This window comes from Aythya marila (assembly GCF_965140915.1).
Source record: "Aythya marila genome assembly, chromosome: Z".
In the NCBI taxonomy this organism is placed as follows: Eukaryota; Metazoa; Chordata; class Aves; order Anseriformes; family Anatidae; genus Aythya; species Aythya marila.
Window position 1 is genome coordinate 88,831,311 of NC_139080.1, and position 16,326 is coordinate 88,847,636.

General features: G+C 56.2%; 1 protein-coding gene and 1 pseudogene across 2 annotated transcripts in view; one reads left to right on the top strand and one right to left on the bottom strand.

Annotated features, from left to right (window-relative positions):
- LOC309890283 (adenylate cyclase type 10-like) lies at positions 1-14,815 on the bottom strand. The gene is made up of 22 exons (XM_082783954.1): positions 14,627-14,815; positions 12,439-12,477; positions 11,929-12,072; positions 11,613-11,818; positions 11,057-11,150; positions 10,653-10,741; positions 9,893-10,084; positions 9,556-9,677; positions 8,949-9,025; positions 7,838-8,027; positions 6,836-6,888; positions 5,986-6,139; positions 5,563-5,755; positions 5,169-5,255; positions 4,429-4,712; positions 3,625-3,761; positions 2,836-2,967; positions 2,015-2,269; positions 1,532-1,870; positions 793-1,015; positions 315-422; positions 1-177 (listed from the first exon to the last, which is right to left on the bottom strand). The coding sequence occupies exons 1-21, from the start codon at positions 14,643-14,645 to the stop codon at positions 413-415; spliced, it is 3,039 nt and encodes a 1,012-aa protein (XP_082640080.1). The 5' UTR covers positions 14,646-14,815; the 3' UTR covers positions 1-177; positions 315-412.
- The window catches only part of LOC309890284 (delta-1-pyrroline-5-carboxylate synthase-like), a 27,469-nt pseudogene continuing 25,903 nt past the window's right edge, over positions 14,761-16,326 (top strand). The window contains exon 1 of the transcript in view: positions 14,761-15,135. The product of the transcript in view is annotated as a delta-1-pyrroline-5-carboxylate synthase-like (transcript). The remainder of the gene's footprint in view (positions 15,136-16,326) is intronic.

Consider the following 16,326-nt stretch of genomic DNA (forward strand, 5'->3'; position numbering starts at 1 on the left):
CTCTAGCAGAAGAGAGGGTGTTCTTCTGTTTGTGGCACAAAGAGCACCCTGAAACCTTTCCCACAGAGACTTGACAAAGGCTCCGGCGCATGTCTGAGGGAATCGCTTTTTCAGAAGGCTCAGCGCCTGCCTGGTCGTTTTCTTGGCCAGCCCCACGCGTCCTAGATTACAGCAGACCTGCACAGGAAGAGGAAGCCATGCAGACATGGACCGCTTTCCCAAGCCTCTCCTCCTGCAGAGGCTGCAGAAATGTATAAGGGGCTGGCCATAGCAGGGACACCCCCTGCAAGAAGGGCGTCACCCTGCCGCTTTACCTCCGCTTTGAGGCTGAAGAAGGTCACCTCCTCAAAGCAGTCTAACACAGTTGCTGTCTTCCCCATGGAGTTCCTCAGGACCTCCGCTTCGTTGAGCTTCATAAGGGCCTTTGAGCAAGCACACAGGCAGCAGGTGAGCATCGGTGCAGAGCCCCCAGCTAGCTCCACCCTTCCCTCTTGCCTCCTGTGGCACCTGCCTTAGGAGGGCCCGCATCTCCCCATGTGATCCCTGCCCTAGCACAGTGCCCTGTGGGCTCAGAGCTCAGGCACCAAGGGAGCCTTCAGACTGCCTCCCAGGTACTGCAGCTTGTGCTGACGGGCCTGCTTCAGTGCCCCGCGTCTCTTGCTGTGGGAGAGGCAAAGCGCAGGAAACAGTCCGGCTCTGCCCCCAGTGTTTCTTTTGGGAGGCCCCTCAGCGGGCGTGTCCTGTTGCAGTGGACTCCAGGTGCAATGTGTGCTGGCAAGCAGGGTCACTCACCATGTAGCTGTTGGAGACGTGCAGGTAGGCAGCCGCACACTCCAGCAGGTAGTAGAAGGCTCGGGAAGCATTGCCTGTTGCCACATAGTGGCGAGCCAAAGGCATAAGCACTGATTCAATGACGGCTTCGCATTTGCAGGAACACTCGCCACCGTCCTTCTCTTTGGTCCTGCTGGGCTGCACACTTGTCCATTTGCCCTCTGGTGGAAACCGCTCTGACGCTCTGGTCAGAGGCAGGTTGCCAGGAAAAGAAGAGAGCAAAGAGCAGATGAGCATCACCTGAGATGACCCTGCTCTCCCTACGGGTAGCAACAAACCCCTATTTCCTGCTGTCTCATCCCAGCTCCCACCCCACAGCCAGCCTCCTCCTCCCAAAGCTGGAGTCCCAGCCAGCAGCCAAATGGCAGAGCTCCATCTGTCTCCTCTGGAGCTCGCTCGTTTCCACAATCATCAGAACCTTGTCTCCTCACCTGAACTCCTCCTCCGAGAAAGCCTGCTGCAGCTGCAGGGCATTTGCACTACCTGGGAAGAAGAGAGCGTGTCAAGGGACTCCCCACATAGCCCGGGCTAAGAGCTGCAGGCTTGCAAGGGTCCTGTCGAGCAGACCCAGGGCACAAGAGCTGCGGTGATCGTCCTTGTCCCCTGGCTTATCCCTGGTGTTGGGGACCCGGTGGGCCCCAGCCTGCATGGGCCTGGACTTCCAGAGGGAGGGGGCTCCGCTGCACGGCACACAGCCTACCTTCAGGGGTGTGAGTCCTGTCCTTCTTCAGGTGTTCTCCAGCGAGCACCAAGGCCTCCCAGCTGTGCCAGTCATCCTCGTCAGCAGAGCCCTGGCAGTTTTCCCCATCCTGGGGACTGGGGACGGCGAAGCGGTGGAAGGCCACAAAGTCCCCTCCGTGGCAGCTCCGGCATTTGTGCGCGTGCTTCTCCAGGAAGGCAGCACACTTGCGCTGCGTGCTGGCCCTCTGTCTCTTGGGCCACAGCTCGTAGGCTGCCTCCTGCAGCAGCGGGGCACAGAAGGCCAGAACGCCAGCCTGCTGCTCCGTGGTCTCCTTGCTTGTAGACGGCCTCTCCACCCCTGCAAGGCAATGGATGGTGGCCTCAGCCAGAGTGGTAGAGACATTCCCAACAGCCGCTGGGAATTTCCCTTTGCACAAAGCTGGTGGGGGAAGGCCTCCTTCAGCTACAGCGCTCCTGGGTCTACGTTACTGCCACCACTTACCGCTCCCTGCCTGCTGAGAGGTGGCCGGCCCCTCTCGAGCATCTTGGATGTCTCTGGGCACCCCTGTGTCCTTCAGCCACTTAAGGATGTTGTCGCTCACCAGCATGTCCAACAAATAATTCATCTGCTGCCTGGTGCAACTGGGAAGGATGTGAGCCAGCAGCTGGGTGGTAAACACTGGCCCTATGATGGCTGCAAACTTCAAAACCATCTGCTTCTGCAGCGTGATCCGGTCCAGCTCAGCCAGTGCAATATCTGTCAAGAAGAAGCAAATCGTCTCTCTTTTGTGTCCCGGAGCCTGAGCTTGGAGAGGCTGGACGGTTCCACCACAGGAAACAGGGTAGACTTTGGCCTCTCTTCCTCAGGATGGCACCTGGTGGGCAATTGGAGCCCAGGGGAATGTCTTCAAGATGGCTCCACTCCTCTTGCAACCACAGGCCACAAGGCCCAGGGATAAGAGCTCCTCCACCACGGATGGGGAGGGCACGATCCTGCGGGTACATGCGACCCGTGATGCGACCTACCGGAGCTGAACTAGGCTGATGCCCAGCAGCGCACACAGAGAGCAGAGAGCGCTTTCACCACCTCAGAGCTGGACTTGGAGCTCCCCACAACTGCTGTGGGCCTCACAGCCGGCCCACAGCCCGGAGGGGGACATCTGTGTCCTTAAGCACAGAGCTCTGTCTGCTCAGACCAGAGTCGCCTTCCTGGCAGGGCCCCCCAGGCTGAGAGGGTGCTTCTGCAGCATGCTGATGCCCAGCCCCTCTCTCACATGCACCCCAGGAAAGGACCCCAGCACAGCCACGAACTCAGCCCCTCACCTTTCAAGGCAGCCGGCAGCACGGTGGTCTCCAGGCTGACATCTGCTCTGACGGTGCAGACCCTGCCACTGTTATTCCCAGCACTGGAGCTTGAGGTGGCTGAGACAATGGGTGAAGCCTCGACTGCAGAAGCTGGGAAGAGAGAGAGAGAGAGCATGAACAAGGTGGGGCAAGTCCAACCTGTCACGGTTGGGTGCGCTTCATGGCCCGCACCGAATGCGGTCAGTGAGCAGGGCAAACCGGTTTCCACCGCAATGGTTTTGTCTGCATTGCCCTTGCAACTCTTTTTCTGCCTTTGGACCAGCTGCCCAGCTGTACTGAACGAATATCCCGCAATAGAACGCAGCGGTTGCTACCTTTGACAGCGCTCCCTCCCACAGCCAGGGAAATTGCCAGTGATGATCCAAAAGGCAAAGCCCATGCAGGCTGTCCCCAGGGCAACAGCACTCTGCTTGGCATTGCTCTTGCAATTACTGCTCTTGCGTTACTGCCAAGCTCCTCAGTTCCCAGCGCCTTTGCGGGCATTTCTGGTTTTGGATTACACTTTCCCAGGTCTGACCCTCTCCTGCAGAAGGGCTTTCTTCTCGAGGGAGCTGGTGGCTTGCCAAGGTGACAGCAAGGTGTGCAGGAGCCCACACCTCAGCCAGATCAAGTTCTGTCCTGCTGCCAGATCGGACTCTGCCCAGACTCACTGGAAAGCCACAGGACACGGTCGTGTGTGTGTGTGTGTGTGTGGGGGGGGGGGTGACGTGCAACAGCATCTAGCCAGTCCGCAACAAGAGTGCTTACCGATCAAGCCCTCCCAGTTGTCCTCTACTATTTTGTCCTGCCTCCCAGTGCTGAACAAGAGCATGTTGTTGCGACGCAGGCAGCGCAGCAGTTCCTCACAGTAATATGGGATGCCAGAGCTTCTTTGGATCAGGAACCTGGGCAGGAGCAGACCCAGCAGTGACCAACACCAGGGAAGTATGGTGCAACACAGTTCTGATGGGCGGGTGGCGAGTCACTCAGGCCTCACAGGGTAACCAGCCTCTTTGTCACAGCTACGGCTCACTTCAGAAGGGGGCGGTCCTCCCACTGGCTTGGGCGTTTGGGACCCCTGACCCTACACTGTTTGCTGGAGTCCATGGGGAAATGGTCGTGGGCAATGTCCAAAGCACAACACAGCAAGCCTGATCTTCCCTGTCCTCAGGAGCCCAGATCTGCTCTGGCAGCTGGCTGGACCCCTGCTCCTGGGAATCCCTACTGCAGCCTGGCTACATTGGTCAAAGCCTTTTTCACACCTCAGCCACGCTGAGGCTTGGGTACCCATCTCCCTCTGCTCTCCTCTCTCCTCTTCTCTCCCTTTTCCTCCCTGCCTTGCCCTCCCTCCTCTGCAACAGCAAAGGGCTGTCACTGCCCACGTGCTGCGTCCTGGGAGCTGCCTATTTTTAGCTCACACCTGCTGTGGTGAGTCTTAAGGAGAAACCCAGGTCCTTGCTGGAGTCAAGGATGCTGCCAGAAGGCCCCGTGCTTCCTTTCCTGCGGGGCGACTTCCTTCCGTGGCAGCATAGGTCCAACCCCTCCGGAAGAGCTCCGTGGCCTGCAACATACCTTGCTAGATCCCTGGGGATGCTGACCACTCCAAGGTCCTGGCAGACTTTCTGCACCACAGCTGCAGGTTTCAGCTCTTCCAGATGAAGACAGCTGATTCTCTGGGACGTTGTGCTGTCTGCTGCAGCTTTGAAAAAGCTCTCCGTTCTCTCGTGGCCAGGAGCTAAGCTCATCACCATAAAGAGCGTGACGCTTTGGAGCACGGGCCACATGACAGTCCAGGAGGCAGGGTCGATGAAGTGGGCGTTGTCGATGACAAATATGCCAAATTCTCCTCCAAGGGTCTGAAAAAAGCAGATGGATCTGTGTGGAGTCTGGCGGATTCTCAAGCATCCTCTAGGGGAGGAGATGCAGCCTCTCTCTCCGGAGACGGAGAATACTCAGAAGTCTCTCCCCAGCCGCTTCCCTCTTCAGAAGCTTACTGGCTTTTCATTTCTGCGAGACTTTAAGGCCTCCTGGAACATCACTTGCCCTTCTGAAGAAGGGAGCTTGGGCAAAGGAATGCAGAAGGCGTCAATCCTCCTCCAGGGCACATACCCTCCAACTTAACAGGAGGCGAGCTACGACGAGGCATATGGGGAGGGTGTGAGAGGGGCTTCTGGGAGGAGGGGCTCCTGGGCCCTGAAGGGCGGTGACCCTGGCACATCGTCCTGCTGCCCACTCAGGCTGTTCTGATGTGGAGCCTGCAGCGGGCAGGGTTGTTTTCTTTCTCTGACCCAGGTAGAAGGAGGAACGCTCACCTTCTGTAGCACTTTCCTACAAGTCTTCTGCAACTCCCTTTTCCTTTGAAGGTCATGCATCTTGCAAACCTCGTCTGAGATGGCAAACTGGACAGGAAAGCAGAGTCAGAAAGAAACATCATCCTGGGACCAGGCATGCCTATCCACCAAGCTAGACGGCAGAGCAAAGCGCCTCTGCTTTTGCATGAGGTCAGCGCAAGCCTCTCTTCACTGGCCTTTCCAGGGCGCTGACCAAGACACCTGGCACATGCACAGGACATGAAGTCACCACAGACAAGGAGCCTCCCTGGACCCACGAATCAGAACGGGGTGCTATGAGCACTGCAACTCCCAGCCCAGCAGAACACCCAAACAACCACCAGACTACCTCAGGAGGCCTCCCTCTCGCTCTCACCTCGACGAGGAAAATGTTGTTGAGGAGGCAGTAACTGCTCTCTTCTATCGCCCCTTGGAGCTTGGCCTGCAGGGTGCGCTGCCGGTCCTTGCACGTTTCACCCGCCTGCAGTCCCAGGGCCCTGGCCACCAGCATACAGACGGCAGAGAAGGGCTGCCTCATGTTGGCCTTGGTCAGTTCCATGGTGACAACCCTGCGGTGCAAAAGCAAAAGGCAGTTGAGCTGCAGAAAAGGCCCCCAGTAGCCCACGCCTGCCAAGACAGGAGAGTTAGAGACTCACGCTGCCTGGTTCTTACTGCAAAGGAACGCAGGGTGCACAGTCCTGGGGGTGTGGGCGGAGGGCCAGGCACAGGGCAGAGGCATCGCAGTCTTCCACGAACGTCAGGGGACGGGCATGGGAAGGGGCTCAAAAAACCCACTTACCTGTGCCCAGTGGCCTGGCCCAGAAAGGCCAGCTCAGTAAGTAAGTGGCTCTTTCCAGAGCCCAGAATGCCTGCGTACGCCAGGATGCGCGGCTGTCCCAAAGTCTCATAGGCCTTCAAGCTGCGTTCAAAGAGGTCAATCTCCACCTCCCGACCTGTGAAGACCAACCAGGAAACAAGCTGTTGCAGCATGCTGAAAAGCAGGGCAGCATTCCCTTTTGCTGGCACGGCAGCTTCCCTCCACCACGTCAGCAAGCCTGCCTACACCCAGGCCTCCTTCCAAGCCCCTCATCTCAGAGCCGCCTGCCTGCTGGCCACACGGCGCAGCTCCTAGGAGCTCTTTCCCCTCCGCTTCTCCTCCCACAGGCAATGAGATTCAGCCAGCTGGACGCAGCTCCCCACACCGATCCAGCCCAAGACTGGAGGGCACACTTTGAGGCACTGCAGGCAGCTGCGCCCAAAAGGCATGCCAAACATCTCACTGCACCCTGAGCCCCAGAGCTCTTGCCAGCACCCTGTAGCTAAGGTGGCGTCTTCGGGCCTGTTGTGGTTTTGGCTGCGATACAGCTCCTTGTCTTCACAGGAGCTTGGAGTGTGCTGTGATGTGCTGGACTTGCCACCAAAGGAACGCCGAGAACACACTGAACTCTTGCCGAGCAGTGCTGGCACAGTGTCAAGGCCTCTGCAGTTTCTCATGCTGCCCCACCAGCCAGCAGGCTAGAGGAGGGAGGAAGGGAGCGAGCGGCTGTGTGGGGCTCAGCTGCCTACCGGGGTTAACCTCCAGCAAGGTGCACTGCTTTGGGCAAAGGGAAGCAGCTGGGGTTCTGAAGAGCGAGGACTTCTCTACCTACCCAGCAAGGGGCCATAGTCCGACCTCTTCTTGGTAAGACCCATGTCAAAGATGCTAGAAGCGGGAGAAGACAAAACATGAGTTTCACTTAGTTGTTCAGAAGCCAGGGAATATAGAGCCTGCTGTGTTAGGGGAGGAGACCCGCCGCAGGTAACTGCTTTTCTTTCCAGCAGCATGCTGTCCGGAGCATGCTCCCCGGCCAACGTTCGAGTGGACATGCCAGGACAGCTTCAAGCACGAAGAAGGCCAGCAGCCATGGCGGGACAGCAGAAGGTGTTGGGAGTCCCTCGCCAGAGGCCAAAACCAAAGAAAGCCCAGATGCGGCAAAGAAGCCAGGGTGTGCTGTTGGCTAGTAGACTGCTCTGCCACCCTGGACAAGCAAAAGAAGCCTCTTGGAAAGGAGGACCTGTGTCACTTAGTGGCTCAGGACACCAAGCACCTGGCACCTTTGGCTCAAGTCTTTTGATAGTTTTCAAGAGACAGCAACGTTAACATCCAAAAGGTCCTCCAACCCTGGCCCGGAGGGACAGCTGAGAACTGAGCAGGCAGACAGGAGGAAGAGTGGCCCAGTGGCCCACCTTTCCCCAAGGCGACATGACTGACCCAAAGCTTCCTGCGCAGAAGGAGCTGGGAAAAAATTCCTCCTTGCATCAGAATGACCTCTGCCTTAGCCTTGCACATAGTGGAGCAAACACAGAGCAGGAAGGGAGCCCAGCGGAAAGCCGCTTGGACAAAGCCTGCATGGCTAGCGTGCGTCTCCAAAGCCAGGACAACCTTCTGCACCCCACTGGCGTCACTCGCAGCTCTCTTAGCAGCAGGAGACACAAGGGCAGAAAGGCACAAAGCAGACCCATGCCAGGCCTTTGGATCTTCTTGGCCACAGGGAAGGGATGTCTGTGGGAGGCCAGGCTGGTCTCTTGCTGCACAGCTCCTCTTTACCGGTCAAGGTTGCACCCTTGGCTTCCCCTTGTGGCCCCATCCAGATGGCTCGGAAGACACTCACCACTTGTCGGTGATCCCCACATATTGATAGATAGCGCCGGGATCTGTAACACCTTTCAACTTTGTCTTCGGCAACTCCTTGAAGAGGTAACTGGGCAGGCGAGAGGCCTTGTAGGTGTCTTCATCACAGGACACCAGCCTGGGGTAGTGCACCATCAAGCGGGCACCCCAATTCACCTTATGGCCAATCACTGCCATGGAGAGAGAACACATTGACATGGTTAGGAAAGCAGCCTTGCCCCACCCTTTAAGGCCAAGGGCTACTTCCCCTTGTTGTCCATAGGTGCATGCCTAGTGCACTGCACCAATGAGCACACACAGCAAAGATCTTTTAATTAATTCATTATATAAATATATATATATTATATAATTAAATATTTTATTATATAACTCTGCAGAGTCAGGTGCTTGGCGATCTTCCGCAAAGCCAGCACACCTCTGACTTGAATCACCGTTACTTGTACACAGCAAACTTGTGAAAGCTATCTCTTTGGGTACTTCTGATTGGCTATTACAGCTCACCTAACTTATGTCTCCTGAGTTTGCACATTACAGAGAAAGAGTGGGGGCTGGGGAAGTGGGGACACATCAAATCCCACATTAGCATACGTTAGCATTTTGATGGGTACGATTTTTAATACGTTTATGACCCTTAATGAGCAAAAGGTTACTACAGATTAGTCTGGAGCTGTTGTTCTCCTCCTTGTTTTCACCTTTTGTCCCTTATCTCCCTGGCTGCTGCTAGCTCAAGGCTACCTGTCTCTCTGTTCCCTTATTCTCTCACCTAAAAGACTATACAAGCTATAGAAATACTACACAAGCTACAGGACTCTCTATATTCTTCAAGGTTTCCTTGTTTTTCCCAGCTTTGGGACTACACCCTCAGGCACAGGTCAACCCCGCAGCAGGGCAAGCTGACCCAGCGGGAACCGCAAGTCTGAGCCCATTCTCCCACCTCAGGTCGAGACCTGTGACATCTGGGCCGCTCTCGGCAGGCTGTAGCATATGTGCTTGCCCCAGCCTTCCCATCTCTTCATGATGGATGTGTGTGTGACAGGTGTGCTTAAGCACACCCACGCCAGCCTCCCACTCTTCAGACTAAGGTGCGGTACCTGTATGTTCAGCCCTCTCCGGATGGCCACAGAGGCCGTAGAACATCGTCCCGCTGGTGACCCCAATAGACATTGCCCTGGCACACAGGGAGAGAAGTGCAAATTCAGTGGTGCCTCAGGCGCAGTCCTGCTCGCCCCGCTCTGCCACTTCCCACGTCTCCCCTTGGCACCAACCAGGGACACCTGCTGTCCCACAGCCGGTGTGTGCCTCGGGGACTTGGAGAGCTTGGGGCACCACACACAAGGGACGTGGGGAGGGTGCACGCAAGACGGCTTGGACCCTTCCCCTGAGGCCCGATGGCTGTGACCTGCAGCAGGCCACAGCCCCTCTCACTAGTGGAGGAAAGCAGGTGCTACCCACAGAGCACCTACAATGCCAGCGACTTTGAGATTAGGCCAGAGCCCTGTTCCTGGCAGGCTGTGCTTGGAGGGACTGCGCCTGGCTGCCGTGAGCTAAGCCCAGGGGCCACCTGCTGCCTCTCAGGGTGCTGCCTCAATCCTGCCAGGGACAAAGGAGGCCAAGCCAGGAGGCCACGTCTCTTGCTGGTCAGCCCCCTTGCGCTGTCCCAGGCAGCACGCATGCCCTGCAACACCGCCACACACTCACTCAAGTTTCCTCAATGATCTGGAGCACGTGCTGAAGATCTGAAGAGCGCTGTCCAAGGCACGGGTGCTCTCGTCATGCAGCTTTGCTCCAGACATTCCGAACACACAGAGGAATGTACAGCCCTGCAGAGGACAGATGCAACACATCTGGTTACAGTGCCTATGGCCAGCAGCTAATGCCGTTCCATTGCAGTCGCCAGGGAGACCAGTAGAGCTGCAGGTCAACACAAAGCCACAGAGGACTGATCCCACCAGCAAGGCAGAGCTGCTCCTCAGTCCCTCTCCACTAAACAGACACAGGCCACCCTCTGGGGGTGGGATTGCTCCCCCACGCTCACCTTATCAAACAGAAGGCTTTTGTTGATTTCACCCTTGTGAGGACTGATGATTGTTGAAATCATCCTGTTGGCATCACGGAGGCCCCTCTGAAGATCCAGTAACCTGGCCTCTGCAGAAAACTGCAGCTGGATAAAGAGGCTGGTGACTGGCCATAGCTCAGACCACAGGTGCAGCGGCATATCCACGTCCAGCTGGAAGTGAAGAGCACGACAGCTTTGCCAGCCTGTTCTCCCGGCGGTTCCTCTGGGCCCGTGCCACGTACCGAGGGAGAGCAGGCATGTTGGCAATACCAGGTACTACTGGAGGAAGGGTAAGTCCCCTGCTCGGTGCCAATCGCAGGCCAGCCTGCGGCAGGCAGGTCACAGCAGAGTCATAGCACAAACGACAGAGGGGAATGTTCCAGCAACACTGCATCTTGTGGCAAGTACGGATGCGAGGGGCGACCCTCTGGCACATCCCAGGGACTTGAGCAGACTCGCCCCCTTGTCCTCGCCTCGTGCCCACAGCACGTCCAGAGCAAGAGTCATGGAAAAGACAGAGGCAAGTCCACCTCCTGCCACCCGTGCCTCTTTGAGGAGCAGCACAAAATGGGCAGTTGCCTGGCACGTGCAGCACCAGTAAGCCTGGCATCAGGTCCCCTGGGTTCCCGCCCCAGGGTGCTTTTTCTTCCATTTGTCTGTTTTCACGAGAGCTCCACCCATGCAATGCACACCTTCTTCTGCCCTCCCAAAATGCAGCCTCCAGCAGCAGCGGCCTTACCTTCCTGAGAGGAGCTGCTGGTATGTACTTCTGCATCTCTGCTGCCACTTTAGGACCATTGGACACGAGAAAAGCTGGCCTTAGGTGCCCTAAGGGAAGCAAACGCAGGCCTTCACTGGCAGGACGGGACTACAAGGGGGTTGAAAGACGGGGCTGGCACTGGGCAAAGCAGAGCAAAGATTCTTTGGCGTTTCCTCCTGCTCCCCTCTGCAGCTGCTTGGCCAGAGCCATCCCCTGGAAGGAGGGGATGGCAGCGACAGCCTCAGCTGAAGCACAGGAGGGACAAAGGCACGAATGCTGACTGAAAGGTGGAAGAGGGCAGGGGGAGTTCCTCCCTGGAACTCTGAAGCAGGCAGGCCCCATTTTTCCAGCCAGTCTCAGAACACGGTGAAGCAGGGACTCACCTATCCTTTCCAAACGCTGCATCTTCACGTGTTGCTCAAACTGGCCTGCAGCATCTTGGCGTTCTGATCCAGACATGTGCTCCATCCTCTGAACCTGCAGACACGCAGAACAAAAGTACTGCCACTGGCCTCCCCAAGGAGCCCCGGGAGACACAGCCCGCCCCTCCACTCTCACTTTCCAGAGAAGGGCAGAACCTCTTGGTGCAGCAAGCCCACCTCTCTGGATTTTCAGCTGGGACGGAAGTGCCTCTTCAGAAGGACCAGAGCCACGCAGGCATCACCCAAGCATGCCCCAGCTCTCCAGGACAGCTGCGCGACCCACGGGGGACATTGCTGGTGGGGCCCACACCCTTCCTGTGCTTCCCTTGGCCAGTCACACCAAGCAAGCACTACCCAGAGCTACCCCTGAGGTGGAAGGGCAACTGCTTCAGCTCTCTACCAACCCTTACAGCTACAACTCTCTCCACGTCCAGCGCCTCAGCCTTCTGGCATCTGCCTCCTTCCCTCTCAGGTGCAGGTCTTCAGAGAGGCTCTAGAGGCCAACCTGTCCACCTACCTTCAGAACCCGTTTGCCACCAAGAAGCCTGGTCTGGATCTTTTCCTGCTCACACAGCTTCCAGCAGGTGGGCGAGACAATCACTTCACTTTTAACCGCAAGGTTTTGGGCGTTCATAACTTCCTCCAGGGCCTGGCTGCAGATGAAGTACTGCTGATGGTACCTGTCTCCAGCAGCCAGTACGGTCATTTGCCCTGCGGAGATCCCTGGGGAGAGAGCAAGAAGCAGCATTGACACCGGGGAGCAGAAGCAGTCAGCAGCACTGGAGAGTGCCAGGGCTGTGCACGTGGCACAGCTGACCCTGCAGCGCCCATACCTATCTTCAGGTGGAGCTTCTGACCCACGTGTGTGTCACGACTGCCATGCTTCTTCTGGATTTGTTGGCAACACTGCAGCACCAGGCTGATGGTCTGAGGCAGCTGAGCTTCTGATGCTCTCCACAGCACCAGCACAGCATCCCCTGGGGAAAGTGAGGGGAAGGGGAAGGCTCTCCTGAGGGACAGCAGCAAGTGGCCAGCCGGCGTGCAGAGGAGGACGGGCTTGTGGGAGGGCATCCTCCTGAAGGACAGCACCCTGGCCACAGGGACCCCTCCCCTCTGCCAGACCAGCCACAGCACCAGCCAGGGCAGCAGGGCAAGAGGGTGGGTGGCGGGGGGACCCTCTGCCCAGCACTCCTCCGCAGCTGCAGCAGCCCAGGGACACCACCGGAGGGATTGCTGCGTGGCCAGAGAGCTGCTCCATCAGGCCAGAGCACAGAGCAAGCGGCTCCCGCGGGAAACACTGCACAGCAGCAGGACATGGAAGCAGCCTCCTCCTAAGGACATACCTCCAAACTTCAGGATGTCTCCTCCGAAATCCAGCACAACTGTGGAGAAAGAAGGGAAGGCAGAGTTATGGGGCGCCTTCTTCCGGAATCCGTGGGGCAAGCCACCTGTAGCCACAGCCCTGGCCCCTGTACAGCGAGTTGGGAGGCCACACAAGCACAGTACGGTGCAAGCTGGAAGGCACCTCTGGAGAGTATCTGCTCCAGTCCCGCACCCCGTCTCCACTCAAGCCGAGCCACTCAGAGCCACCTGCCCGGGGCCACGTCCAGACGCCTGGTGAAGATCTCTGAGCGGGGACACTTGCAAATGCTGCCAAAGTGGTGGCCACCACATGCTCACGGTCAGAGACGTCCCCCAGGATAAGGGGCTCAGGAGGGCCACACACAGATGTCAGTGCGAGCCTCCCTAGGTCACTGGCACGCTGGCACTCACTGGATGCCCCCAGCCTGCCTGCGGTCCTAATGGCACCAAAGCCGTGTTCCATCGTGGAACTGCAACGGTCTCTCTGCAAGCACAGAGACAGATGCTGAGAAAGCAGGTGTCCCCTTGCTCATACGATCAGAGAATGATCTAGGCTGGAAAAGGCCTTCGAGATCATCAAGTCTGACCATCCACCTAGCCTACTGAGTCCCCATCACTAAACCATCTACCTTAGTGCCACGTCCACACATCTCTTAAATAGCTGCAGGGACTGGGACTCCATCGCTTAACTGGGCAGGCTGCTCCAGTGCTCAACCACAACCTCCTTGAAGAAATTCTTCCCAGTACCCAACCCAAGCACAGCCTGCCCCAAATCGAGAGCCTTTCCTCATGGCCTCTCTCTTGTCACCTGAGAAAAGAGACCGACTGCCTCTGCGCTGCAGCCTCCTTGCAGGGAGGTGGGAAGCGCAATGAGGTCTCCCCTCAGCCTCCTCTTCTCCAGACTAAACAACCACAATGCCCTCAGCTGCTCCTCGTAACTCTTGTTTTCTAAACCCTTCAGCAGCTTTGATGATCTTCTCTGTACACACGCAAGCAACTCAGACATCCTTCTCGTGGTCAGGGGCCCCGAACTGAATGCAATATTCGAGGTGTGGGCTCACCACTGCCGTGTCCAAGAGCTATCACTTCCCTAGCCCTGCTGGCCACACTAGTTCTCATGCAGGCCAGAATGCCATCGGCCTTTCTAGAGACCTGGGCACGCTGCTTGCACATGTTCAGCTGGCCGCCAAGCAGCAACCCCACATCCTTTTCTACTGGGCACATTTCCAGCCACTCTTCCCCCAGGCCTATGTGGCTGCATTAGGTTGCTGTGTGCCAAGCGCAGGACCCACCACTTAGCCTGGTTCAGTGGCATGTGACTGGACTTGGCCCAGCCTACCTCAGCAAAGCCTTCCCACCCTCAAGCCAGTCAACCGTCCCGCCTAACTTGGAATTGTCTGCAAACTTACTGATGGAGGGTGCATTCAATCCCCTCCTCCCTCCTGGTCACTGATGAAAATGTTAAACAAAAAAGGCCCTGGTAGAGTGCCCTGGAGAAGGCCACTGGTGTCCAGACACCAACTGGATTGAACCTGGATTGAACTCCGCTTGCTAGGACTCCTTAAGCCCAGCCGTCCAGCCACTTCTTTACCCAGCAAACAGTATGTCTGCCCAAGCCCTGAGCAGCCAGTCTCTCTGGGAGAATACTGTGGGCAGCAGTGTCAAACGCTTTATAAATAGCCAGGCAGACAATGACCAGAGCCTCTCCCTCCTCTACCAAGTGGGTCACCTTGTCGTAGGAGATCAGGGTAGTCAGGAGGCACCTAGCCTTCAAAATCCCGCGCCAGCTGCTTCTGATCCCTCCATTGGAGGCATGTGCCATGTCACAGCACTCAGGATCACCTGCTCCGTAACCTGCCCTGATACTGACATCAGGCTGACGGGCCTGTAATTCCCTGCAAAGTCCTTCCAGCCCTTCCTGTTGCCTGGAGGCACGTCTGCCAGCCTGCAGTCCACTGGGGCCTCCCTCATCCCAGTGGGCAGCAGAAGAGACCTGCTGCGCTCCTCTCTTGCCACGGGAGCCCCACGGCTCCCACTGTCCCCCCAGGCCACAGTGAGCTCCACAGCCCTTCCAAGGAGGCAGGAGCAGCTGGTGCAGCAAGGCTGCCTCTGCCCTCCGCAAGCAACCTCAGGGCCCCATATACAACAGCCTGGCAGCATGGCTCTTACCCTCCAAAACGTCGCTCATGTAGTCATTGAGTGTTTGTGCCAGCTCGTCAGCACCTCTGTCTGTGCCGCTCTGCTGGACACACTTCTCTGACAAAGAAGTGAAACCTGCAGGAAGAACAGGCAGAAATCAGGACATGTCTACGTGGGCCACAGGGCCTGGCAGCCAGTCCCATGCTGCCAAGCCTAAGCGCCTGTCAGTCGCTGCATCGCAAGAGAAGCCAATCCGTGCTCTCTTTAGCCATCACAGCAGGAGTCCTCAAGAGCGACAAGATAGCTGTGCCATCTACGGGCCAGGGCCCCCGAGGGCCTGGTGTGTCCCAATGGCTCGTTTCCGGGGAGGCTCTACCGTGCCCAACCCACCTGAAAAATCCGCTAAGAACAGCACTCCCACGATAAGCCTGGGGATCTGGCTGTCCCAGGTGAAGTCCTCAGAAAGAAGATCGGGGAGGAGCACGCTCCCGTTCTCCATCTCAGAGTACGGGTACTTCCCCTCCCAGGCAGATGCTATGGTCAGTGCCCTGTGGTACCGGGGTACCTCAGCAGAAGACAACCATGCCCAGCTGGGAGGGAGGAGATGAAGACCCCTCAGCACCGGACGATGCAGTGAGCCTGGGGCCTTCTTGAAGGACAGTTTGGTCTCTGCCACCATGGGTCATCACAATCACCTGGTTGGTAGGTGATGACCTGGTTCATAGGTCATCGCTTAGTGGCTGCCCTCCAGCAACACGGTGGGCTAACAGTGCCATCCTCCATAGATCAATGCCTGCTGAGCAGCAGCCGCTGTGACCCCGTACAAATGTATAGAGCTACTTCTTCCAATGAGGTTATTAAAAAAAAAAGAAAAAAGTACAAATAGGATTAAGACTGGAAGAGGGTAAAGAACATTCATATATTCATGACAACATTCACCACCAGAACCTTCCAGAATGGTTGCTCAGTTCTTCTGTTCTGGGGGGGTGGTTAGGGGCTGGTGGCAGGGAATGCAGGCTGCTGGTCAGTTAAGTCAGCGGACCACTGACACAACCAGAATGAAGAATGCTAACACATAAATAAAATTCAGAAATTATTCTATTCTGGCTAGAAAAGTTGTTTCATGTTGCTCCATCCATCCAAGAGGAAAGGTTGAAAACAACAGTGGCAACGTGAAGTTTAAGAGAAGAAGAGATAAGGAGTGAAGGATGGAGGATGAGGATGGTAACATAAGCAGCAAACGGTGGTTAGTAATTAACCTCTTAGAAGATCACTAGAAAAGAGATATTTAAGTAGGAGATTTGTTTTGTTTTGAAAACACTGGCTTGTGCTTTTAAGGGTCACCGATTACCTGAACTGTTTGCAAGGTCACTGCTTGAAAACTGGAAAACTTGTTCAATAAAATTAACAATTCTGTATTTTGAAAATGGTATGGTTTAAATATTAAACTTCATAAATGTTCTCATTTGTGTATTACATTTATGAATCCAGTAGTTCTTAACTGAAAACAACCAAATGTTTTCAGTAAGGTTTAATAGCAAATAAATGCATTTCAACTTTCCAAACTCGTTTTTCAGCAATTTTAGCCTACTGTAATTCCAATTACTTGATTCAAATCATGCTTCAGTCTGGTGTAACAACAAAATCAAGTTTAACTTTCATTATTCCATTATTGCCTAACATTTTCCCAGAGTAAACGTAATTTAGATGGATATAAAAGACACCGCATG